General features: G+C 30.9%; 4 protein-coding genes and 1 long non-coding RNA gene across 8 annotated transcripts; 2 read left to right on the forward strand and 3 right to left on the reverse strand.

Annotated features, from left to right (window-relative positions):
• Positions 1–619: 619 nt before the first annotated feature.
• Positions 620–15,442, reverse strand: LOC119602918 (high-affinity choline transporter 1). Of its 4 annotated transcripts, none has more exons than XM_037954724.1 (10): positions 15,158–15,442; positions 14,276–14,384; positions 6,496–7,405; positions 3,704–3,811; positions 3,142–3,596; positions 2,951–3,080; positions 2,551–2,872; positions 2,216–2,488; positions 2,040–2,151; positions 1,256–1,579 (listed from the first exon to the last, which is right to left on the reverse strand). In XM_037954724.1, exons 3-10 carry the CDS (start codon positions 6,659–6,661, stop codon positions 1,256–1,258), a joined length of 1,890 nt encoding a protein of 629 aa, XP_037810652.1. In that variant the 5' UTR covers positions 6,662–7,405; positions 14,276–14,384; positions 15,158–15,442. The 4 variants fall into 4 exon arrangements, with proteins under 4 accessions (XP_037810651.1, XP_037810652.1, XP_037810650.1 ...); XM_037954722.1 differs by having other exon boundaries at positions 14,276–14,499; XM_037954721.1 differs by having other exon boundaries at positions 14,276–14,930.
• LOC119602920 lies at positions 2,029–16,030 on the forward strand. Its single transcript, XR_005231382.1, has 3 exons — positions 2,029–2,165; positions 15,353–15,374; positions 15,435–16,030. It is a non-coding gene; the product is annotated as an uncharacterized LOC119602920 (long non-coding RNA).
• Positions 16,031–16,045: 15 nt separating this feature from the next.
• On the reverse strand, positions 16,046–19,798 carry LOC119602914 (RNA cytidine acetyltransferase). The gene is made up of 7 exons (XM_037954718.1): positions 19,456–19,798; positions 18,953–19,400; positions 18,670–18,833; positions 18,071–18,560; positions 17,479–18,003; positions 16,341–17,413; positions 16,046–16,269 (listed from the first exon to the last, which is right to left on the reverse strand). Exons 1-7 carry the CDS (start codon positions 19,656–19,658, stop codon positions 16,158–16,160), a joined length of 3,015 nt encoding a protein of 1,004 aa, XP_037810646.1. The 5' UTR covers positions 19,659–19,798; the 3' UTR covers positions 16,046–16,157.
• Positions 19,799–20,542: 744 nt separating this feature from the next.
• LOC119602919 (probable U3 small nucleolar RNA-associated protein 11) lies at positions 20,543–21,650 on the forward strand. Its single transcript, XM_037954726.1, has 2 exons — positions 20,543–21,290; positions 21,346–21,650. The coding sequence occupies exons 1-2, from the start codon at positions 20,694–20,696 to the stop codon at positions 21,553–21,555; spliced, it is 807 nt and encodes a 268-aa protein (XP_037810654.1). The 5' UTR covers positions 20,543–20,693; the 3' UTR covers positions 21,556–21,650.
• Positions 21,615–24,329, reverse strand: LOC119602916 (kanadaptin). The gene is made up of 3 exons (XM_037954720.1): positions 23,019–24,329; positions 22,687–22,872; positions 21,615–22,626 (listed from the first exon to the last, which is right to left on the reverse strand). Exons 1-3 carry the CDS (start codon positions 24,219–24,221, stop codon positions 21,871–21,873), a joined length of 2,145 nt encoding a protein of 714 aa, XP_037810648.1. The 5' UTR covers positions 24,222–24,329; the 3' UTR covers positions 21,615–21,870.
• Between the last annotated feature and the right edge of the window lie 28 nt (positions 24,330–24,357).

Raw genomic sequence — 24,357 nt, forward strand, 5'->3', positions numbered from 1 at the left:
TTTAAAAAAATGTTAATTTCTGGCATTTCTTCTGGTACAAAGTTCATTTGTATCAACTGAACTGTTAATGCTCATATTTTGCCTAATACACATTTAACAACTTTTTATAAAATTTAAATTTTTTTAAATCAAATTCATAAAATCATTAAAATAAACTAATTTTATAAATAGTTTTTTTTTTATTAAAAATTATTCATAAAATATTAATGGTATATATTTTTAATCATTTTAATAGTTTTTGTTTAATATTTCTTAATTATTTTATTATATTTTTGTTTTACTTGTGAATACACAAATGCATTATTTGATATGTATAGGGTTCAATTTTTATCGCAAATATTTAAGTTCTTAGTGAATATAGTTTGGTTTTCAAATTTTTCTATATTAAATAATTTTTCTTTCTTTCTTTTTTTCTTTACATATATTAATAATTATCAACATTAAAACATTTAATAAATAGAACTTTTTTTTAAATATAAATTCTCTAAGTGTAAATATAATAAATCTTAACTAATATTTAATTAAAAAATTGTATTTAGCAACTTAATTATAACATAAAAATAATAAAAATAATTTTTTAAATAAAAAAAATACAATATTTAACAAACATTTTCTTGGGAATACCTGAGCATATACATATATTTAACAATTAACTATTTTATTTAAAATATAAGCCTTTTTTAAACTTAATAAAAATGTGTTTCTTTTTTATGTATAAAAAAAACTAAGCTGAATTTTAAATGAATAAGCTTTAGGGAAGATAACTAAGGATTTGTTTTCTAACACTCCAATAATACAATTAATACATTGCTTTTTTTGTTAATTTGTTTTTTTTTTTTTTTTTTGGATAATGAGTATTTAAATATTTATTTACACACATTTTTCAGAATTTCAATTTAGAATTACTACTTAATTTGGTTTGTGGTAAATATTCTCTAGAGTGTTTTCTTAAGGGGCATGTAATTCTAAAATCCTTACTAAATTTGTTGTTTGTTTCATTTCATTAATTTTACAATAATTTTTTTTTATTATAGGTATGACTTTTTTAGTGTAGAATCTACAGTTAGTTTCTTTTAATTTTTATTTAATTTTTAGATTTTATTTTATAGTGAGCGTTTCAAATCGTTTATTTTGTTCGTTTAAGCACCTTTCCTTTTTTTTATAATTTTTTCTTTGAATTCTTTAAAAAGGTGTGTAGGTTTAACTTGTGTACTTGTTAGTTAGATTTTGTTTTAGTTTAACTCTTCTATTTTGTTTAAAAGGCAGTATTGTCTTGCTCAGCAGTTGGCACAGCCTTACCTCCTCCTCCTCCAGCCTGATGATAAGCACTACCACTATTACCACCACCTCCGCCACTACCCTCGTCATCACTGTCTCTTCGATTTTGTCCGGTGGCACTGCTTAACATTCTTTGTACTTGTTCTTGTGCCGTTTGTTGATTTAATCGTTTTGCTTCGTTAATGGGAAGATCATCGTCGTCAGTTTCTAATGCTGGATTAATGCGTCCGTTACGTTCATCTTTGCCCGCCATTGTGGCGGCACCATATGATCGTGCCAATGGACCAGCCATGACGGAAAGCTAAAGAATAGAACAAAAAATTTAAGTACATAAGCAAGTAAGGATGTATAATTGGCAGTAACATTTACAAAACTAAGTTGTGCCGATTTTTATAGAAATACTAGAACATTTAACATACTTATGAGCTCAAGAGTCCTATTCGAAGGTATGTATGTATGTATTGGGGCTAGGTGAAAAAATGCGCCAAATGTCTTCAAACTATCTTCAAAATTGCGACTTAAAGCATACGCAAAAAGTTTGCGTAGAAACACGGACGGACGCAAATATAGACATAGCTTAATCGACTTATAAAGTGATTCTAAGCCGATTGGTATGCTTTTAAGTGGGTGTATCACTTAATAATAGCCTCCCCACTATAGTAGTGTAGGGTATAAATAGTTATAGGTACTCAAAGTTATAACGAAAATCTGATTTAAACCCCCTCACACTTTTCTTACTTCTTTGCAGTTATTACACTCACCTGCTCTCCCGATTCGGCTGGTTCACCAACTCTAACCACATCTTCTGGTATATTCACCACACAACGGAACACATCATAACTGGGTGGCAATTTACCGGATTCAAACATCATTCTAAAAACAACACGGTATGTATAAATAACCCATTTACAAAATAAATTGTAAAAAAAATCCTTACTTAGTCCACCATGAAACCAAAATTAATGTAATCAAACTTAAAATCATGGCCATTGTACGGAAGGGAAATAGTTGCGTTTGATTTTCTTCATCATAACCGGGGAAATGTATTAGGGCGGGTAAACCCAATAAAGCCTCACCACCCGATAGACGTATGAAAAGTGCTATAATATAAGCCGCTAAACTGCCATAGGTATTGCAGTGTTTTTTGAAATGTACCACCATCAAGAGTTGTGGAAACAATATCACATAGACCAAATCGGAACACATGGACCTGGAAATATATGATAAAATATACACTTCCATCCATAACACACACTTTTGCTTTTTACTTACCACAAACCATAGATCGAGGGTATAGTCAAGGCCATTATGGTCGATAAAATACCCACAACTATAATACCACCTCTCATCACCCATATAATTTCCATTTCGGAAGCCTTTTGACGAAATATTAACTTATAAACATTTCGTGCAAACATTGAAGCGGCCGACAAAACAGACGAATCAGCTGAAGACATAACGGCAGCTGACACGGCTCCCAGGCCAAAGAACGATACGAAATCGGGAGTTAAATACTGTAATACCATGGGTAAAATCATGCTAGTTTCTTGCACTGTTAAAGGATAAGGTCCAGTGTAATCGGTTTCATTCCAAGCTAAAAGTTACAGTTTTTGTTTGAAAAAAAAAAATAATTAAAAAATTTTGGAAAATGATTGCAAGTTTTTGAACATACGTGTAGCTTTGGCAATAGCGCCTATTAGTACCGGTGGGATAGCCATTAGAATACAACCTGCTGCAGCTACATAGGATAAAATTTGTGCACGACTTGCAGTCTTACTGGATAAAACACGTTGGAAATATACCTGATGGTAAAATTAATAATAATGTTAAATTTAAAATTTAAATTAATCAATTCAAACTCACCTGCCACGGTATACCACCAAATATCAACAACAGCCCATAGTCTATATAAAACCACCTCTGCTCCGGATCCACATGACCAATCCAATCAACATCCATTGATGACAAACTTTTTACATGCTCATTGGCCCAAGCGAACGGTATACACATCCACAAGCCAATAAAAATACAAAACAATTGTATGACATCCGTATAGGCCACCGAATAGAGACCACCAAAGAGTGTATAGAAAATGGCAATACATGAGGACAAAATTACCGATGTACGATGATCCATATCAATAATTACAGAAAGTGTGGCACCCAAAGCGGCCAAAATACCAGCAGCCCAAAAAACTTCACCACAGAGGGCGGGTAAAAACAATAGACCACCCATACGCTCACCAAACGAATCTTGCAAAGGATCCAGCATGGTAATGTAACCTTGTTTACGCATAGGATTGGCAAAGAATATACCACCTGTAAAGCAAATTAATTATACGAAATATGAATGTATGTTATACTTGAGTATGTTTAAATGTTCATGTGAATTGACCATCATTTATACTAATATCTTTCGAACTTACCAAACACCAAACTTAAGGCATAGCCAAAGGGAGCCTGACACCAAACCAAGCCGGAGGTATAAATAGCTTCTGCTGTACCATTAATGTAACCGCCACCTACCCAGGTTGCTGTAAATAGAATTTAAATATGAATGTCAGAGTGTGTTTTTATCAAGATTTCAAATGTGTGTGTGTGTGTTGGATGGTTAAGAGTTGCCAATTCCATGGAATATATTTAATTAAATCTCTGATATTACAAATTCCACTCTTCAAAATCTGTTTGTGTAGCTTCGGACCCTACTGTCCATTCAACAGACAAACGGACTTGGCTATATTGGCTTAAAATCGAATCAAGATATATATTAATTAAATAGCTAAAACAAGATCGGGTAGAAAATTAGTATTGAACAATTAAGAGTGTTATATTCGGCTATGCCGAATAAATACTTAAGTGTAAGAGGATAGGAATAATTAAGAACCGATCTACATAAAATTTTTTAGATGAGTTTTCGATCCTATAAAACATAGAATTTATCTACAATATGTACATGACTTTTAAGCAGATTATAAACGTTTAAGTCATTTTCTGAAGTAAAACTTATATGATCCAATATGGATAGATTTTTATGAAATTTATGTTCTTATAGAACTTACCTTCTATTTATAAGCGTTAAAGTAATTTTCTGAATTGTAGCTTTTTGGGTGGTAAGTTCAAATCTTCATAAAATTAGGTATGTAGAGTAACGTTGCATTAAAACTTGCTTACGTCAAATTTTGTCGCTATACTGAGACCTTTTATATGGGATAGGATAAATCATATTGCGCCACACTTTACAGAATTTCTGTGTACATAAAACTAACTTGTGCAAAATTTCAGTACATTCACTACCTAATTAAATTTTTTTTGACTATTTAAGCTATATTTCGGGGACTATATATACCTATTTGCAATCTATATATATAAAAATGAATGTGTGTTTGTTTGTATATTTGTATGTTTGAACGTTATAGACTACAAAACTGCTGAACCGATTTTCTTGAAATTTTCACAGCGTATTCCTGTATGTCTGGAATAGGTAATAGGCTACTTTTTATTTTGAAATTTCCAGTGGGCGAGGTGCCACGCCCATATTAGAAAATATGAAATCCGTATATTTGAGATAATATAACAGTTAGAGTCCTCAAATTTTGTCGGAGCCACTTTAGTGTCAATATGATTATTTAGGACAAAAAGTGGGCGGACTAGCAATAGGGGGCGTGGCACCTCCCATATAAATTAAAAACAAAAATTCGTTTATCTTAGAAACAATTACAGTTAGAATCCTAAAATTTTGCACAAATAACTTTAACATCCATGTTAACATTTTGGGAAATAAATTGGCGGACTACTCATGAGGGGAGCGGCACCTCCCATATTAATTAAATGCAAAAATTCGTTTATCTGGGAAACAAATAGAACTAAATTCTTCAACTTTTGCACTAAGAACTTAAATATTCGTCTGAACATTTTGGATGAAAAAGATCGGACTTCCATCTGGGGGGGGGGCTTGGAGCCCCCATATGAATTAAATAGAAAAATTCGTATATCTGAGAAACTATTAAGCTAGAATCTTCAAATTTTACTTGAAGAACTTTGACATTCATCTGAACAATTAGAGTATAATGGGCGGACTTTCAATGGGGGACTTGGTACCTCCCATATTAATTAAATACAAAATTTCGTTTATCTGGGAAACTAATAGAACTAGATTCTTCAAACTTTGCACAAATTACTTTAATATTCATCTAAACACTTTGGAGGAAAAAGGGCGGGCTTTTATCTTGGAGGCTTGAAACCCCCACATGAATTAAATAGACTTTCAATGGGGAACTTGACAACTCCCATATGACTTAAATATAAAATTTCGCTTATCTGGGAAACTAATAGAACTAGATTCTTCAAATTTTGCAGAAATTACTTCAATAATCATCTGAATATTTTGGAGGAAAAAGATGGGACTTTCATCTGGGGAGCATGAAGCCCCCACATGAATGAAATAGAACAATTGTATATCTGAGAAACTATTAGAGCTAGAATCTTAAAATTTTACATAAAAAACTCTGACATTCATGTGAACATTTAGAGAATAACGGGCGAGCTTTCAATTGGGGGCTTGGCACCACATAAATGAATTAAATACAAAATTTCGTATATCTTGGAAACTATTATATTATTCAAATTTTTCATAGATAGATATAAATTGGCGAACTTTCAGTAATTTGCTTGGCATCTCTAATATGTAACATATTGTAAATCTAGAGAACTATTGCAGGTAAAGCTAGTACTAAATAAACCTTACTTATAAGAAATATTTGTGGATATTTTCAGCCCTTGCGAAAACGTGCACCGATATTACTTATTTGTAATACCAAACAAACCTTACCTATAAGGAGCATTTGTAGTATTTGTAGACGTCAGAACAAAATATTTGAGAAATGGTGTCTTAGAATAAACTAAATATTAATTTTCGAAGGGAAAATCGGCAACGTTCATTTTGTTTATGTCCAATATGTTCTTGTCAAATAAGTTACAAATGAATTGACAAAATCAATATGCCCCCATCATTTTGCTGCAAATTTTTTTTTTTACACTCACATCCAAAATAGTAAACATTTTCGATAATAGATCAAATTGTAAGTCTTTCTTAAGAATGGTGTATATTTTTAGTAGTATGTATATTGTGTTGTAATAAATGAATCTTTTATGTTTAGGATTTTGTTTTTTTTTTTGCGCAATTTTTATCATTATATCTGATATATTCAAAAGCACTTACCGGTCATTGTAAAGATACCAACAAAAAGACCAATAGAACGGCCAGCCAGCATGACCTCCTCCTCAGAATCATTGCCGGATTCCTTTTTACGACCAGCCCAAATACCCACAAATAAGATGAGCAAATAAAAGAGCACAATACTCACAACACCAGCTATATTAATCATGTTGTATGTGTCTAACGGTAGTTCTAGTAGTAGTAGTTGTAGTTGTTATTGTTGTTTCCCTTCTAAACAAATAAGTTTCACACACACAAACGCTCTCACTCACACAGTAAGAGTCTTGCGATTTTGTTATTTTATTAGTTTTTCCTTAAACCTTGAAACACGTTACTTTAATTGTGTTGTATGGGCGGTTTAGAGGGGGTGGTTGAGGGTTCTGTTGTTTCAATCCTTGTACAAACGTATTGTGGTATTTTTAACCTTCTCTGTCAATAAAAATCTTCTTTTTTTGTTTTGTTTGCTGCGGTTATTTATTTAGTTCTGCTACTGTTGTTGTTTTTTATTATAATTATAGTTTGTAGTAGTAGTAAAAGTAGTGTAGTAGTATTTATTTAGTTGATATATTTTTTAGTTTTGTTTACTTTTTTCCTCAAGTCCACTTTTTATTCTTTCTTTTGTAGTTGGTTGTGTTTTTTAGTGTTTCGCCCAAATCAATAATAAATAATTGATTTAAATTTATTTACTCGTTTGTTTTTCTTAGAATCTAGTGAATGTTTGTTAGTTTTTTTATTTAAGTTTTATTTTTTTTTAATACTTTGTTGTTACATTTAGTAATGTGAAGAGTTCGTTTGCAATTTGTTTATTTTACTTAACTATATTTTTATACTTCACAAAATTTCTCTTTCACTTCGATTTATTTAGTGTTTTTATCGTAGTTTCGTCGTTTCTATAAGCATCAACTAAGAATATCTGTAAAGAAAACAAAAAGAATTATACAATATGTATATTTCAAGTAGAAAATAAGATGGTTGAATAAAAAATCAATTATATTCGAATACAATTTACGCTGCACTAAAAATCTGAGGCAAAATGTAATAGGTAACATCTTTGTAGTCTTAATTTTTTTAAATAATTTTAAAATATCACAGTTCAAATCGACAAAACAATATTTATAAATTTTACAAAAGATTTTTGTAATGGATCTAGATAAATATGATTCATGGGGTTAGCTTAGAATCCAAATTTTGTTTCAACAATTTTGTTCATAAACGTTGGTGTAGGACTTTGTCTTAGTGTCTTAATAAAGGGACTGAAAGTCACCATTAATCCCATGTAAGCTAAGCGATATATTGGGGGTCAAAGGTTACAAAAATCAGTTTTTTATCTCGCTTATTGTAATTCCTACGATTTCGTATTGCCACGAAAAGTAAAGCTTGGTTCATTCAAAATACAGTTTCTCCAAATTTTTGTACTAGGATCAATATTTAGTGTGTTGTAACAAAGGACAAATTATCCTTTTTAAGGTTTTTACAATTTTTTCATGTTTCACGCTATTTTTATATCATTTGAAAGGCCTTTGAGAGGCGGTTCCAATTAAATATCATCAAAATATTGAAATTTTTTCGGAAAAATTTAAAATTTTTAAAAATTTTTATTATATCCTACACCACTATAGTGGGATATTATGCTGATGTTTATAACATCGAAAATATTTATCCTACAGCTACCTTAAAGTATACCAATTGGTCAATCATTTTCTGAGTTGATTTATCTGTGTAGCCATATAAACCTTGTGCGCACGCTACAGGTCGCAGTTTTCAAGATAACTCTAAAATAGTTAAAATCGGTCCATTATTATTCCTAGCCCCCTTACAACCGTATTATGTTTTTTTGCTGATGTTTATAACACCCAAAAATATTTATCCTACAGCTACCTCCAAGTATAGCAATCGGCTCAGAATCACTTTCTGAGTCGATTTATCTGTATGTCCATATTAACCTTGTGCGCACGCTGTCGCAGTTTTCAAGATAACTCGAAAATAGTTAAAATCGGTCCATTATTATTCCTAGCCCTCTTACAACCGTACTCCAGGATAGGACATTTGGGCTTATAATTATGTTAAGTCTAAATAATACTGCCGATTTTCGTAATGATCGGGCCTCATTTGACCCTAAATCCTATACAAAGTCCCCTTTAGAAAATGAATGGAGACAATATTACATTTTTACGTTAAATCTAGTATGTAAGTATTTCACTAAATTTCTTTAATAATCCAATGAAATATTACATCATAAATTTTACAATGATTTTTAAATGACTAAAAAAGTTCGGACCCTGCCTTATTCTGTGAGGTTTACTTTATTTTAACTTTATATGTCACTTCGTTTAAGAACTATCGAGTTGTTCTAAAATTTGTACATTTCTATCCCTTAAGTACTTTCGTATAACTATATAGCCATATAATATTACAAGGACCATTTTACCCAAAGCGTAATAAATTATTTGTTGCACTGTAAATCTCAACTGTTTAGTTTCTTAGAAAGTAATTAAAATAATTGTTAACAATATTAACAATAATTTCCAGGACAAAATTATACTCTAAGCTAACATTACTAAGTAAATACGAATATAAAGTCTCTAAAGTACCCAAAAGCTTTTATTCTCATTATCCTTTACAAAATCTGTTCATAAATTCATTTACATATGTTTGTACATACATACATGTACAATTAACTTTTATAATTTTATTTATTTTGTTACCTTGTCGTAGACAATGACCACCAACTGTAGGTGCTGTACTAATGACGTCCTTGTTAATGTGGTTTTAATAAAAAATAACGAACAAACAAATAAACTATGTACTATCAAAAAATGCAATTTATTAATTTAGTTAAAGACCCTTTTATATAGCCCTATACGTTTCATGAATGAAACTTACTTGGATTATATTTTATTTGTATTTATGTACTTTATATTATATTTTTAGTTGTTCTTGTTGTTTTTATAATATTAAATGTCAAATGTCCTTAATAAAGAGCATGATATAAAAAAAAACAATTTGTAAGCAACACTAAAAGGACAATGTTCACCGCCTACAGCTTTAATAATCCCCATTAAAAAGGAATAAATAATAAATGTTAAAATGCCAGTGCACTATATAAATAAATACGTATGTATGTATGTAAGTACCAGCTCACTGTGACAATAATTCAGTTTTAAAATATGCGTTTGAAAACTGAGAGTGATTTTAACATAAATTTAAAAATAATTATAATTCTATGAAAAAAGATAAATTAGCAATAAACTTTTATTTAAATAATATCGCTTGTATTTATAAAAAAATCTTATTTTGCTTTTAATGCACTCAATAGTTAAAGCACACTTTAGCCTTAAAAACGATTAATAAAATTGTGATATTCATAAACAAATAATAAACGTATATTAACTATTGTGCTGATTTATGTTTAAGTTGGCAGCACTGTACAATATGGCTGTCATTTTATGTGTTAGTGTTGCGTACAATTAGGATAAAATATTCGTTGATTCGGTTTTCTTAATTTCATATTTTTGTTTAAAATAGATTTTTGACAATAAAAACAAATTTTTAAGAAAAATAAATATATATATATGGCTTTACTAAATGTCTATTCAGTTCAGATGTATAAATATAACATATAATTTCTAATTATTATTAAAAGTATCCGAATAACGGATATTTTGCGACAAAATATACATCACTATGACACATTTTCTTATTTTTACTTATTTTTCTTGTAATTTTTGATAAATTTTTCCAAATATTGATAAATTTCTTTGATATTTGACTAATTTTAATGCCGGCGAATATATTTTGCATTAGTATAACACTAATCAATATAATTTACATGGTTAATTACTTTATGGCATTATATTTAACCAACAAACTTTGAAAAAGCAAAATCAAATGATTTTGTCCATCATTTGGTTGACAGACGGGCATTTCCAAATTGCCTAAAAATAGTGCTGGACAATTGGAATATTGTCAAATATTCATGCATTAATCCAATAATGCCTAGACTTGAGTTTTTTCCTCAAAATATAATCGTTTAAAAATTTTCTGGGATTTTATTTACAAATTTGTAAACGTTAAAATTAGAATTTTTAGATTTTATTTTAAAAGAAACCATAATTAGTTTTCGCAATCAACCTAAAATTACCGGAAAAATCTTTATCTGAGAAAAAAATTGTTAAAAAAACAACTTATTGTTGGCTTAAAAAAGGGTCGAGCCTACAATAAAATTCTTCTAATTGTCAATGGTTTATTGAAGGTGTTTTAAGCTATTTCACGTTTATAAATACGATTTTCCTGAATTTTGCCTAAAATTGTTTAATAAACCTAAAATAAGTTTTTATAAATACAGCCGTATATGTCTTTTACTTAACTGAATGAAAGCAAAAGTTTCTTTTTTTGTGTGTTTACATAAAAATACATCCCTGATAAAATAGTGAGAGCCATACGACTTTCAAATTTTTCATCCGTATTTTCCCTCAATGTGTGTTGGTTTTGACCTGTTCGCTTCTACACAAAAATTTGTCAGGCTATAGAAAATTAACTTAAAATTGTCTTTCGTAAAAAGGAATATAAATTCTTAAAAGGGACAAAATTCGAAAAAATAGCCTGATTTATTTACCATGTGCAAAGGATTAAATGTTGTATGATTAATATTCTTAATTTTCATAAACATACGTACCGTGGGACTACTTAAAGTAAAAACTTTGGCAAAACAAACAAGTAAGAAATTATAGTCGGGCGTGGCCGACCATATGATACCCTACACCAGTTATGAATATTAAATGTGATTTATTTTTCATAATAAAGCATTTATCTTCAATATTCCCTTATTCCGATACATTTAAGCAATTTATGGATGAAAAACTAATTTTCTGAAAGAGGCTTTATATGGGGGCTAGGGGCAAATATGGACCAAGCCCGATAAAATTTTGTGAATATATTTATATTGACATAATATTTTAAAGTGCTGAATTTCATCGCGATATTTGTGTTTATAAGCTAATTTGGGACATTCAAGTAATTTTCTGAAGGGGACTTTGTATGGGAGCTAGGGTCAAATGTGGCCCGATCTTTATGAAATTTGGCAGGTTCATCAAGACTTCTATAAAACTTAGTTGTGCCGTATTTTATCGATATATATGTATATTTAACATAATTATGAGCTCAGAAACCCTTTTCGGGGGGTTCTGTTGTATGGGGGCTAGGTGAAATAATGGACCGATTTTAACCATTTTCAATAGGCTTCGTCCTTAGGTCAAATAAAACGTGCGTGCCAAATTTCATCCAATTATCTTGAAAATTGCGACCTGTACCTTGCGCACAAGGTTTGCATGGACAGCCAGCCAGCCAGCCAGACGGACGGACGGACGGACATAGCTTAATCGACTCAGAAAACGATTCTAAGCCGATTGGTATACTTTAAGGTGGGTCTAGGACGAATATTTTTGTATGTTACAAACATCAGCACAAATCCAATATACCCTCCCCACTAAAGTGGTGTAGGGTATAAAAACTGTGATGCGATTTCGTAAACAGAGAATAGTTATTTTTATTGGGCCGATCGTAAATAAATTTGAGATTTCGATATATGAAAAGAGTGTTGGTGGCGTCACGGTATGGGAAGCAATTTCCTATTGTGGCACCTTCGAGCATCAGTTTTTAAGCTCAAGAATAAATGCTAAAAACTACATTAGGTTAATAAAAAAGGCTTTTTTCGGTTTTCAATGACCAATATGGACCTAGCCCTTGGATCCTGCAACAAGATTACGCCCCGATCCACACTACCTGGATCGTAAAATCTTATATAGAGTTCCAAAATGTTGAATTGTTGAGATGGCCTCCATATTCACCAGACTTAAACATTATAGAAAACTTATGGATATGGGTTGTCCGAAAAGTCTATGAGTCTGGAAAACAGTATTCAATAATTCCTGAACTAATCTATGCAATTAAAGAAGTCTGGAGCTCAGTGCAACATGACCAAACTATATGAATCACGTCCAAACAGGATTTGTGAAGTGGTAGTCAACCAAGGAGGTTCAACACATTACTAAAATAGCTTAGTTTAATTTATATCGTTGTAAATAATCTAAATCAATAAGTTTTAATTACAAAAGTTGCTATAAAATTACTTTTTCGGGGGGATGTTCTATTCAAGTGGCGAATTTTTAACAGTAGCTTTTTTCGGTTAATTTACAAGAAAAATTATATAAAATCAAATATCACAGATATGACAATCATTCATATCACAATTTATTCAGAACAAAAAATATTACAATGGGGGGGGGGGAAAACAAGTTTCCAGAAATTCCTGATCCAAAAATATAAGCTTTGAAAAAAAAATTCATGTATGTGCTATTCAAGTGGCGAGGAGTGTATATGTATATGTGTAAGGTGGACTTTATTTTGGAAACTTGAATTATACCATTATACTTATTTTTATACACTACACCACTTTAGTGGGGAGGGTATATTGGATTTGTGCTGATGTTTGTAACATACAAAAATATTCGTCCTAGACCCACCTTATCGGCTTAGAATCGTTTTCTGAGTCGATTAAGCTATGTCCGTCCGTCCGTCTGGCTGGCTGGCTGTCCATGTAAACCTTGTGCGCAAGGTACAGGTCGCAATTTTCAAGATAATTGGATGAAATTTGGCATGCACGTTTTATTTGACCCAAGGACGAAGCCTATTGAAAATGGTTAAAATCAGTCCATTATTTCACCTAGCCCCCATAGAACAGAACCCCCCGAAAAGGGCTTTTGAGCTCATAATTATGTTAAATATACAGATATAACGGCACAACTAAGTTTTATAGAAGTCTTGATGACCCTGCCGAATTTCATAAAGATCGGGCCCCATTTGACCCTAGCTCTCATACAAAGCCCCTTTCAGAAAATTACTTGAATGTCCCAAATTAACTTATAAACACAAATATCGCGATGAAATTTAGCAGAATAAAATATTATGTAAATATAAATATATTCACAAAATTTTATCGGGCTTGGTCCATATTTGCCCCTAGCCCCCATATAAAGCCTCTTTCAGAAAATTAGTTTTTCATCCATAAATTGCTTAAATGTATCGGAACAAGGGAATATTGAAGATAAATGCTTTATTGAAAAATAAATCACATTTAATATTCATAACTGGTGTAGGGTATCATATGGTCGGCCACGCCCGACTATACTTTCTTACTTGTTAAAAATTAAATTAATATTAATTATTTTTTCTTTAGATGAGAAGTTATATAAATATTTCATAAAAAAGACATGTTACATACATACAACTGTATGTACGTAAATTAGTTGTTTATATTTATGTATATTAATGCTTTTTTGTGGCAAACAATTATTAATATTTATAAACAATACATTTTATCTAATCTGTTACACAAAATATATGTATGTTTAATTATTTATAACAAAAAAATCCATAAATTAGGATTATTTCTTTTATCTTTTTGGTATACAACAAAATTTACTTCTTTTTCGGAGTTCCTAGAAGTATGCTCTTTTAAAAACTTAATGCTAAACCAAAAACTAAGAGACTAAAATAAAATCTGTATAAACAAAAAAAACCTCTCATTTGCTTTTCACCACCAATTGATTTGTCGGTTGTTTCTCAAAAAAAAAAAAAACAACAACAACAAGTCTGGTTAATAAAAATTTCATTCACAAAACTTTGTAATTGTTGACAAATGCGCAGTATATTATAAAAAGGAAAAAAGATATGGGAAATTGAACTGGAAAAAATACTTTCCAGGAAAACATACCAGCTTACTTACCTCTTACTAGGTGATATTGAAAATTTTATAGCAAAATCCAAAAGCGCACAAATTATTTTTGAACAGCAATTATTTTATTCATCGGTAGATGGAGGAAAACAAGTTTCAGCTTAAAATTATGCAACGTTTTTTGTTTTTATTATTTTTTTAGTATGTTAAAGAAAATATATTTTTAGTTTAGTTGAATAAATTAAAAACACAGCACATTTGACAGGTAACTTATGCTTAAGTTAATAGGTATTATTAGTAATAATAATAACAATTTTGTTTTTGTAAATATATAGTAGTAGTCAAAGAAATAGGAATAATTTTAAACGCCTCGTTTGTAGTTAGAAAATTTACTTTTTCGTTTGGCTATATAAACAAATTAATTGCCACAACTATCGCCCCAACGTAAGGACGTCTTTTGAGACGGACTATTTCGTGTTTTATACTGTAAACCACACATGGGCTCTATTAATAATTAAAAAGCACTTCATAGGGAATAACATTTATTTAATACTGTTTTATTGTATCTTTAGTTTAGGTAAGAATTTGTTTTATTTTTAAAATAACACTTAACACAAAAGCCTTACTTTTGCTTAAAAAAAGATCGTAGAAGTAAGTACATTTAAGGAAAACTGTATATTGAATACAAATATGTCTTGACTTTTACCTAAAATTATGCCACAATTTTTTTATGTTACACACTCTTAAATAAAAATTTATATTTTTAAGAGAATTATTGCATTAAAGAGAATTGTTATTTTAAGAAGAGTCACTATTCTCACACTTCTTTTAAAAAGAACAACGCGCGCGCCTAAAGACACACTTTATTTTATGTCAAACTAACAGTTAAATAAAATGTCACACTTCTGTTATCAATCAATCATATGAACTCACATGGAAAATGTTCCGATATTTCTATATACAATATTTTAATTTCTAAAAAAGTTTCTTCACAATTCTCAGGTTTTAAGTTGTCACTCAAGGTGGTTACAATATTTTAAGGATTTTATCTTTTTACGTTTTCCTTTTCTTTATATACTTTTTTTAATTTAATTATATTCTATGCCTTCTATTCGTTTTTCATTACAGCCACAACAACAACAAAATGTCTGTATGTATATAAAAAATTAAAATATCTTTAAGCGCTTAACTTTTTTTAATGTTCTTGTAGTTTCAATGGTAATTTGCTAACTGAATTGAACTTCATTGGTTTTCTGGAAATCATTCCTAGTGTATAGGTATTTACTTCGATGAATGTTAAAGAAGTATTTTCCTTCGATAATGAACCGTGCATTGGAACTGAGAAAGTTCATTTTATTTCCATTGATTTCTTTTGAAAGGAGAATTAACAAATTATTCCATAAGTTCTTAAAAAGGGGAGCGAATGATTTTTCCATTGGAATAATATTGTCCCCTTATAATAAACCATTGGAAAAGGTGTTCTTAAGAGTTTAAACATTTTGAGAAAACCATGGTGAAAAGCTTTTCTCCATTTTTATGAATTTTATATTTTATATAGTAAACAACAAATCATGTTTTATACCCTACACCACAATTGAGAGGTTTGTATGAAAACATTAGTGCTACAGATCGCAATTACAAAGACAAATTTCAATAAATATGCGTTACAGTCTATAGCACCAAGGAGGAAGGAAGTCTCTTGGCTTCATTGTGTTCTCTCCAAATAATTTTTTTCGTAGATGCAAAAAATTCCCTATAAGAATATTTTAACTATAAAATAAATTGTTTAAATAATTCACACAAATCACAAAATAATTTAAATTAAAATTTATATATTTTTTTATTGTTTAGTTCACATTTAAAAATTAAATTTATAATTAATAAACATTTCTTTTATATACAAAAATATTGTATATATTACACATCTATAAACCTAAATAACTGATTTATTTAATGATTTTTTACCAAATTTCATTTTCTTCTTTTTGGGTTCTTTACTGTCAGATTTTGGAGACTCTAATGGTTCATCCAAGCGTTTAATACCACTGGAAATAAAATAAAACATAAATTTGTAAATGACAAATTTTTAAATTAAATTAAAATAATAATAACAAACCTCTTAACCGATATTAGTTTAGATTTGCCCTCTTTCCCCGATAAAGCCTTTGACCAATCCTCATCGCTGCCCTTAATGGCAAACTCTTTAAGACTTTCCATTTTAAGTCGTTTAAGTTCATCTTTTTGCTTTTTCGTTATTTGTTTGGCGGTCTCTTCCAGCTCCTCGTTGAGTGACAAAGATATGGGTTCAAAGTCTTCACCTCTCTTAAGTTTTGTTTCACTGACCATTGTGCTTTCTATGTGGCCTTCAATGACATTGGAGAAATATTTCGACGTTTTTTTAATTATGTCATAAAATTTGGCCAATATTTGATTTCCGGGCATATTTAATTCAGCTCCAATGGCATCTACAGTTTTACCTTGCACGCCCATAGCCAAAAGTATGGCCTTTTGTAAAGCATCAATTTGTAGATCGTTAAGTTTACCTTGGAAATACAAATAACTTATATCATGCGTTAGATCTAAAATCAAACGGAATTCGATTTGATTGCGTGAATAAGATTCGAGACGTTGTAAATCGTGTGGCAAAAAGTAAGTGTCTAGGATCTGCTTATTCAGTTCATCCACTTCAATTTTTACGCATTTGTTGTCTAATAATGAAAGTGCTAGACTTGTGGGAAATTCTCTGAAAGATTTACTTAATAATTTTAAGATACGTCTTCTGAAGTCGTTGAAGTAAAGACTCAACCATTCAGCATTTATTTTTTGATTTAAACCTGATTTGTCTAATGTGTGCAACATTATGCAGGAATGTTCACCAGTCAAATCGTTGGCTTTCTGACTTAGATATACTGGTACAAAACCCATATTTTTCCAAAACTTTAATAATTCCTGGGTCAAGCCATATGAAGTTCCTAAATAGTCTATATGTTCAGGTAATCTTTCATTTAAACGTTTTAATAGAGTGGGTATCTTGCGTTTTGGACGTATTTGTTCCTTCAACAAGCCTAATTGTTCCTCTTCTACCTCTTCAATGCCATTTTCTTCTTCATTAATCTGTTCATTTAAGTCTGTACATTTACCAGCATAATAATCTTTCAGCAGTTTAATCGCTCTTTTGCCATAACCCATCTTGAAGGAATAAACATATGAATTAGCCTAACAGTTTAGTATTTAAATAGAACTTAAAAACTTACTCGTTGGTAGTTAGGATGTGTAGCAATGCGTACAATTCTCACACCAGCCAATTTAGGAAATTCTCTATCGCCATATTGTTCTGATACATTCCACGGTATTAAGTCTCCACTGGCTTTTCTGCCTCTACCCAAAGAGTCTGTTATAGTTTGTGAAGATATTTCACCTTCTAACGCCACTTGCACTACCACCAATATTTCCGGCAATTGATCTTTTCTTTGTATGGGTCCCAACAAACAGAACAAGTGATGGGCTGGAGCATCACTCATCATTTGCAAATCATTGGGACTGTTTTTATAATGAGAAGAAACATATATGGAGACTAAACGATGCAAAAATGATTCGGCTGCTTTGTGATAAGAGAACAAAGCATCGCGATCTACATAATAAAGTTCACAAGCATCCGGAGTGGGACAACCAGAACTAATGTTTGGTACTGTACTGGTGGCATCCAAACATAAGAGATTTATCAACCAGCTCTCAATGTCATCTCCCTCCGTATAACGTATAGACTCATCCAGTTTGATCTAAATTAAAAAAAAGTATTTTATTAGAAAACAATTTTACTAGAGTCTCTGTTAAAATTATGCTTACCGGTGGTGGTGCATTATTCTCCTTTTGCAATTGTGATATCAGTTTTAAACTTAATGATCTTCCAGTACCCTCATAACCGTTTATAGTCGAAGCCATAAAAATCAAATAAGGACCCATCATTTTCTTTACCAATGGCAGGGGTATAGCAGCAGCTTCATCAATTAATAACAAATCCGCAGCATTCAATAAGTGTGTGTCATTTGGAGCAATATATTGAATAGTTTGACGATTTGAACGTGTTATATTAATGCGTATAATAGCTTTTTTGTAATCTGGATTTGTAGAGCGTATGATTGTATAATCTGTATGCTCTTGATATTCTAAAGCATCAAATCCTTTTAATACAAATTCAAATAATGTTATTAAATTCTCGGGATGTGGAGAAGTTACATAAACATTAACATAACCAAAAGCAATGGCTGCAGCAATTGAAAGTCCCATAGCGGCAGATTTACCACGACCACGAGCTGCTGTCAATGATGTAGGTGGTCTGAAAGATGAAGAAAAAATATTTATTTTTGCATTTAGGGTGAACATAACCAAAAACAAACTCCCCCATAATGTGATGTATTTGTTAAAGGTACTGTGAAAATACTTACTTCAATTGTTTTTCAGCAAGAGCTTCAATAAATTGTGCTACCGCCTTAGCCTGATCATATGTTTTGCAAAGATTTACCAAAGGACCCGCTGGAGGTGTATCTCTTAGATTTTCTTTAATTTCAACCAATAATTCATTATTTTCCGATTTATGAATATCGGCAGGCTAAAAACCAAAATAACAAAATATAAGCATAATTAAAACTTAATGGCGAAATTCAGATTATGAACAAATTTTAGTTATCCTTACTTTAATGTTTGGAATATACATAAATATTTACTTACATTCACTGGTTCCACGTTAATAGTTTTCGAACTTAAGGGAAGTACGGTTAAGTCATCATTTACAACCAGGCATCTCTTACAATCGGCCAACGAAAGAATGAGCCGTTCATTAAAACGACAAGTAACAGTTTGATGGGATTCAGTACGAAAACGTTTATGGACATCCATACTCATTGTAAATAATTGTTTAAGTGATGTTAAAGTTTTAAGTAGCAATATAATGAGACCGCCACCCTCAACAGTTTCCACAGTACGGGCCAAAAGATTCGGTGTCAAAGCTTCAAAATCTTGCAAAACACAAACGCCATAAGTTCTACCCAATATGGCATGGGTTTCCGAATAGTAACGACCATGTATTGTGGTAGAGACACGGAAAGTATCGAATAGATCTGCATCATTGATGTCAATCTTTCCGGCAGCTATTTTCTTAGCACGCTTTTTACCATGACTGAAATAAATTGTTTATTATTTCTACTTCCTCTTTAATTATATGATTAACTTACTTGGATATAGCTTCATCTTTGTTCTTATAACACCATAAAACGCTTGGACGGGCTTTGACGGTGGATTTCGTTAAAATATCATATAGTATGGGCACTTGATCTCTGCCCTTATCACCAATTATTATAAACATGGTACGATGTCCTAACTTTACACCATTTTCAATCATAACTCTGATACGATTATCAATCTTCTTTTTAACCATTTTGTGATTATTTTATTATTTAATTATTATTTAAAAAAATCAAATACTTTTAAAATTATAAAAATACTTCTTGAAATATTAAAGCACTAATCAAGTAAGAAATGCACGTGTATTTTGATTTGTTTTTATTTCTTCTTCTTGTTCTTATTCTTTTGAAATAAAAGTTGCCACATGAACAAAAAAAACTCAAATAACTATGCTGCAAGTTGGTAATAATTAATAAGATTTATTTATGATTAAAAAATTAATGTATATGAGATTTTATTAAAAAGGTTTAATTTCTTTAAAATTGAATTTAATTCATAATAACTTTTGTAATATAAGATCTGGAACAACTGAATTTTCAAGATTTCAGGCCTATAGAAGACACTACTTCTAATAGGTCATACATATCAAACAATTATTTTGACAAATTTTCAATAATAATAATAATTTTCAGTAATACATAAAATAGAATTGAATGATACATAAATTTGTGTAAAAATAGTATGTAAGCTGAAAACGCGAAATTGTTCAATATTCAATAATGTTCAAAATTGGCATTATTGGACAGTTTTAAGGATGTTTGAACACAAAACAAATGGACATTAAAAATTTAAACAAATTATTTGTGGTTCAATTATAATTTACTTTGAAAAGATCATCACCCTATTGTAATTGTAAAATTAGAAATCAAAACTGTTTTTCATGTAAAAAATTTGGAAAAATTTATGAAAACTTGAAAAATATTAAAATATCAGCTGGATTTGACGCCTTAGGCATAAAAACTATTCATTATTATATATTGTTTCCTTGGCATTATAACGAACACTCACATGTATTTCATTTTAATCCAGTTTAATTTAAAAATATTTTTTAGGACTTTTTTTATTATTGATCTGGCAGCACAAGGCGTATTTACAGAACATCATTTTAATTCGCCTTAATACACATGTGCTTTAAAATTATTTGTTTATTGTTTATTCTACTCTAAAATAGTAAAGTGTAATAATTTATTTATTAAAAAAATTGTTATAAACACAAAATTACATAAAAATGTCGTCTTGGAAGAAAGCTTCCAAAAGCAATCAGAAGGTACACAGGGAAAGACATCAGCCAGAATCGCGGCAACATTTGGGTTTATTAGAAAAGAAAAAAGACTATCGCAAAAGAGCTCGCGATGCTGAACGGAAAGCCAAAACTTTGCAAATTTTGCATAAACGAGCCCTCAACAAGAATCCCGATGAGTTCTATCATCATATGATACGTTCCAAGTTGCATGATGGAGAGCATCATGAAGAGGAGGAAAAAGATGAACACAGCAAGGAGCAATTGGCCTTGATGGAGACACAAGATATAAAGTACGTAACAATGAAGCGTACTATGGAGGCAAAGAAAATAAAACGGTTGCAGTCACAGCTCCATATGATAGACTTTGCTAATACAGTGCCAAATAAACATTTGTTTTTTGACGAAAAATTTAAAGACGCTGTATCCGAGGACGAGGAAGATGTGGTGCTTAAGGGCAAGGAGTTGAGTGATATGGAATTAGCTGAACGTTTAGAAACTCACCCCAGCATGTTGGATAGAAAAACTAATAGACCAAGATTAAAAGATTTAGAAAAATTACATATTCCTGAATTAAGTCCTGAGGTAAGCATTTTTTGTTTTTGTTGTACCTAACTTCATTTTCATACATTTTTTGCAGGAAATCAAAAAGGCAAACTTGTTGAAACAACAAGCCTATCAGGAGCTTACTAAACGCATTGAACGTGAGAAGGAGCTGGCAGTGGTCCAACAAAAATTAGAAATAAAGCGTGCCCTTCAACAGCCTCGTTTGTTGAAGCCCAAAAGAAAACAACGTGGCACCAAAAATGCAGCTCCAGTATATGAATTTAAATATGAGCGTAAAAAGTGAATATCAATTATTGTTATTTACAATTACTAGCCTTTTATGGAATAATTTCGTTTATAGCTGATTGAAATAAAATTTTATTTAGATAAGTAAAATTATTTTTGACATCTACATTTTATTAAAAACGGAAATGATATTTATAATCTACCCGACAATAGCGAAGATATGATGCGTTTATGCCGTTCAATGTAACACATTTTAATATATAATTTAATTTTTTTTAATTAACTTTCTGTTCTTTTTATTGAGACATTTTTTAAAATACTTAAAAATACGTACATATATAGTCATTATGTTAAATGTTTGTAGTCCATTTTATTAATATCCAAATTTTTTATTTAATTCAGTAAAGCCATCACCGGTTTGATTTTCTGGTGGCACCCATTTGGCATATTTATCAGATGATTCATATTCTACATCATCCTCCATCATATCAACTTCTTGACGTTTACCACGCTGACGTATACGATGGCGACGTTTTTTACTACTATTGCCAGATTCTGTGCTATTACATTCTACAGTTTCCGGCATATGCTGTGAACTCTCAACATTTTGTTCTTTAATTTCATTACCTTTATAATCACTAGCTGATTTTAAAGTTTTCTCTGCTTCATTTTCATTGACTGGAACTGCTAAAGCAATGTCTTTTACCTCTTCATGATTTGTTATTTTAGAAGTAATTTCTTTTGCATCTTCTGCCGTGTTACAGTTACTTTCATTTGTTGGGACTTTGACTTTGTCTAATACGTCGCCATTAATAAAATTACTTTCCTTAAATATATTTTCAACTGGTTCGTCAACATCTTCTGTTTCTTCTTCATCGGAGTCAAGAAATTTGGCAGGGTTTGAGGGTTTAGATTTGATGGATGTTGATTCTACTTTAACAATTTTGAATTTACTAAATTGATTACGTTTACCAATCATTGGTAATTGTTTCTTAATTGTTGACTTTTCGTTTGCTTCAGATTGTTTATCATCTGAGCTTGGTTTGCCAAACGGCAAATCAATGGGTTTAGCAATTTTAATAAGCCGTTGTACTCTTTGTTTTTCAGATTTTAAGCGTTGTTCTTCAAGCTATAAAATAAAAACATTGTTTAAGCAAAAATATAGATATCAGGATTTATTACTATTTACTCTCAGTTTACGAATTTCAGTTTTGTCCAATTGCATTTCATTTCCTTGTAAATTTTTCATAAATGCATCTAAATCCTCCCCATCTTCCAATTCCTTTGCCTTTAATCGTTGTTGTTGTGCCTGATATTCTTGTATTTTCGATTCGATTTGCTTTGTTTGCTCTTCGATTTCATTTTCTTGTTTGAGCTATAATAAGAAAAATCACAAAAAAGTGTACATTTTAATAATTCCTTTATGTTGTTACTTTATTTCATCAAATACATTTATTAGATTTGTAGAAGATTCTAATTTAAAAACAATTGAACACATCTATGTATATAAAATACACTTACCAAATCTTCATAGGTTAAAGTAACACTAATATTAGCATTAGCTTTTCTTTGCTTCTTCCTAGCAACATCACCAGTACGATCCCAAAATTCATCATCATCCGAACCGGAGTCTTGAGACTTTTGTTTTCTCTTTAAAGGCTCTTGATTTGCTTGCCTTAAAACACCATGGCGATCTAAATGACGACAAGCTTCTAAAGCACATTGTACAACACAATCTTTCTTTTTGCCCTTGTGAACAACTTCTGCTACAATGGGACGACCATTGGCATCATCAATGGGCAATTCAACACGACACACAAATGAACCAGCAGACATTTCATCACATTTATATACTAATTCTAGACCTTCTCTTTCAAAATAACCTCGTAATGTTTTCTTGGGATCGTCCAGAAAAAGTTCTTCATTGTTTGAGCTGGCATAAGGATTGTGAGTTAAATCGGTTTCTTCATCAGCATCTTCTCCCATACCCCAACTGCAACCTTCATTATTGGCCCTCTCTATGGCTTCGTCAGCTAAACGTTTCTTTTCTAAAGCGGCTTGCTCCAACTCCTGCTGGCGCTTCGCTTTAATCTCTGTGATAGATAACTCTGACTCGGGCTCTTCGTCTTCAGAAGGACCTTGTAAAATGTATGATCTAGTGCTGGCTCCCAATCGCAGCATATGGCCAACCCTTACACGTATATAAACTTTGGCTGGCACTCTTTGTTTATTTAAAAAGGTACCATGGGTACTACCCAAATCGTATATATACCAACCCTCTGGAGGGCTTTTGTCTTCAACATTGTTTTCTGATTTATCCATATACCCTTCCTCGTCATGATTTAAATTTTCAGCTGGTTTTGATTTTGGTCTATATTGTAGAATTGCATGAAATCTAGATATAGTGGGATGCGCCATTTCTATATCATTTTCCGGTAATCTACCAAAAGTCCAGAAAGCCTTATTTTGTAATTCTTTTATTTCATCGATAATTTGTCCAGACTTTAAGACTTCAAAACTATAGTTATTTTCAATACTAGGTTTGTCTGACCACTGTGGTATTTTGTAAGGACATAATTGTGTTTGGACTTGTGGTTTCGTTGTTTCTCCAGCACTACTTTCAATATGTTTTTCAGGAATTTCTTTAGGTTTCTTTGCAGGCGCTTTAGAATTTTCCACTTTGATTGGAGCAATAGGTAAACCAGGCTTTTTAAATTCTTCCATTTTACTTTTAACTAAATTAAACAAACGTTTAAATTGTTGCTCAAAATAAAAGTAAATAAATAAATGAATGATATTACTGACAGCTGGTTTTGTTTACAAATAAAACTGTATTATCGAATTGTCAGCAAAATGCGAT

Source organism: Lucilia sericata, unplaced genomic scaffold (assembly GCF_015586225.1).
Source record: "Lucilia sericata isolate MDLA Ls3-8-SP2 unplaced genomic scaffold, ASM1558622v1 Contig000264F_arrow, whole genome shotgun sequence".
Taxonomy (NCBI): Eukaryota; Metazoa; Arthropoda; class Insecta; order Diptera; family Calliphoridae; genus Lucilia; species Lucilia sericata.

Bases quoted from the DNA above. Each gene is read 5' to 3' on its own strand.
- LOC119602919 (XM_037954726.1), top strand. From the start codon at position 20,694: ATGTCGTCTTGGAAGAAAGCTTCCAAAAGCAATCAGAAGGTACACAGG. The intron at 21,291-21,345 runs GTAAGCATTTTT...CATTTTTTGCAG, and splicing joins TTCCTGAATTAAGTCCTGAG to GAAATCAAAAAGGCAAACTT.
- LOC119602918 (XM_037954723.1), bottom strand. From the start codon at position 6,661: ATGATTAATATAGCTGGTGTTGTGAGTATTGTGCTCTTTTATTTGCTC. The intron at 3,812-6,495 runs GTAAGTGCTTTT...TTCTATTTACAG, and splicing joins TGGTATCTTTACAATGACCG to CAACCTGGGTAGGTGGCGGT. The intron at 1,580-2,039 runs GTGAGTGTAATA...TCTATTCTTTAG, and splicing joins CAGCCGAATCGGGAGAGCAG to CTTTCCGTCATGGCTGGTCC.
- LOC119602914 (XM_037954718.1), bottom strand. From the start codon at position 19,658: ATGGTTAAAAAGAAGATTGATAATCGTATCAGAGTTATGATTGAAAAT. The intron at 18,834-18,952 runs GTAAGTAAATAT...TTTGGTTTTTAG, and splicing joins TTAACGTGGAACCAGTGAAT to CCTGCCGATATTCATAAATC. The intron at 18,561-18,669 runs GTAAGTATTTTC...TTCATCTTTCAG, and splicing joins CTTGCTGAAAAACAATTGAA to ACCACCTACATCATTGACAG.
- LOC119602916 (XM_037954720.1), bottom strand. From the start codon at position 24,221: ATGGAAGAATTTAAAAAGCCTGGTTTACCTATTGCTCCAATCAAAGTG. The intron at 22,873-23,018 runs GTAAGTGTATTT...TTCTTATTATAG, and splicing joins CTTTAACCTATGAAGATTTG to CTCAAACAAGAAAATGAAAT. The intron at 22,627-22,686 runs GTAAATAGTAAT...TTTATTTTATAG, and splicing joins CTGAAATTCGTAAACTGAGA to CTTGAAGAACAACGCTTAAA.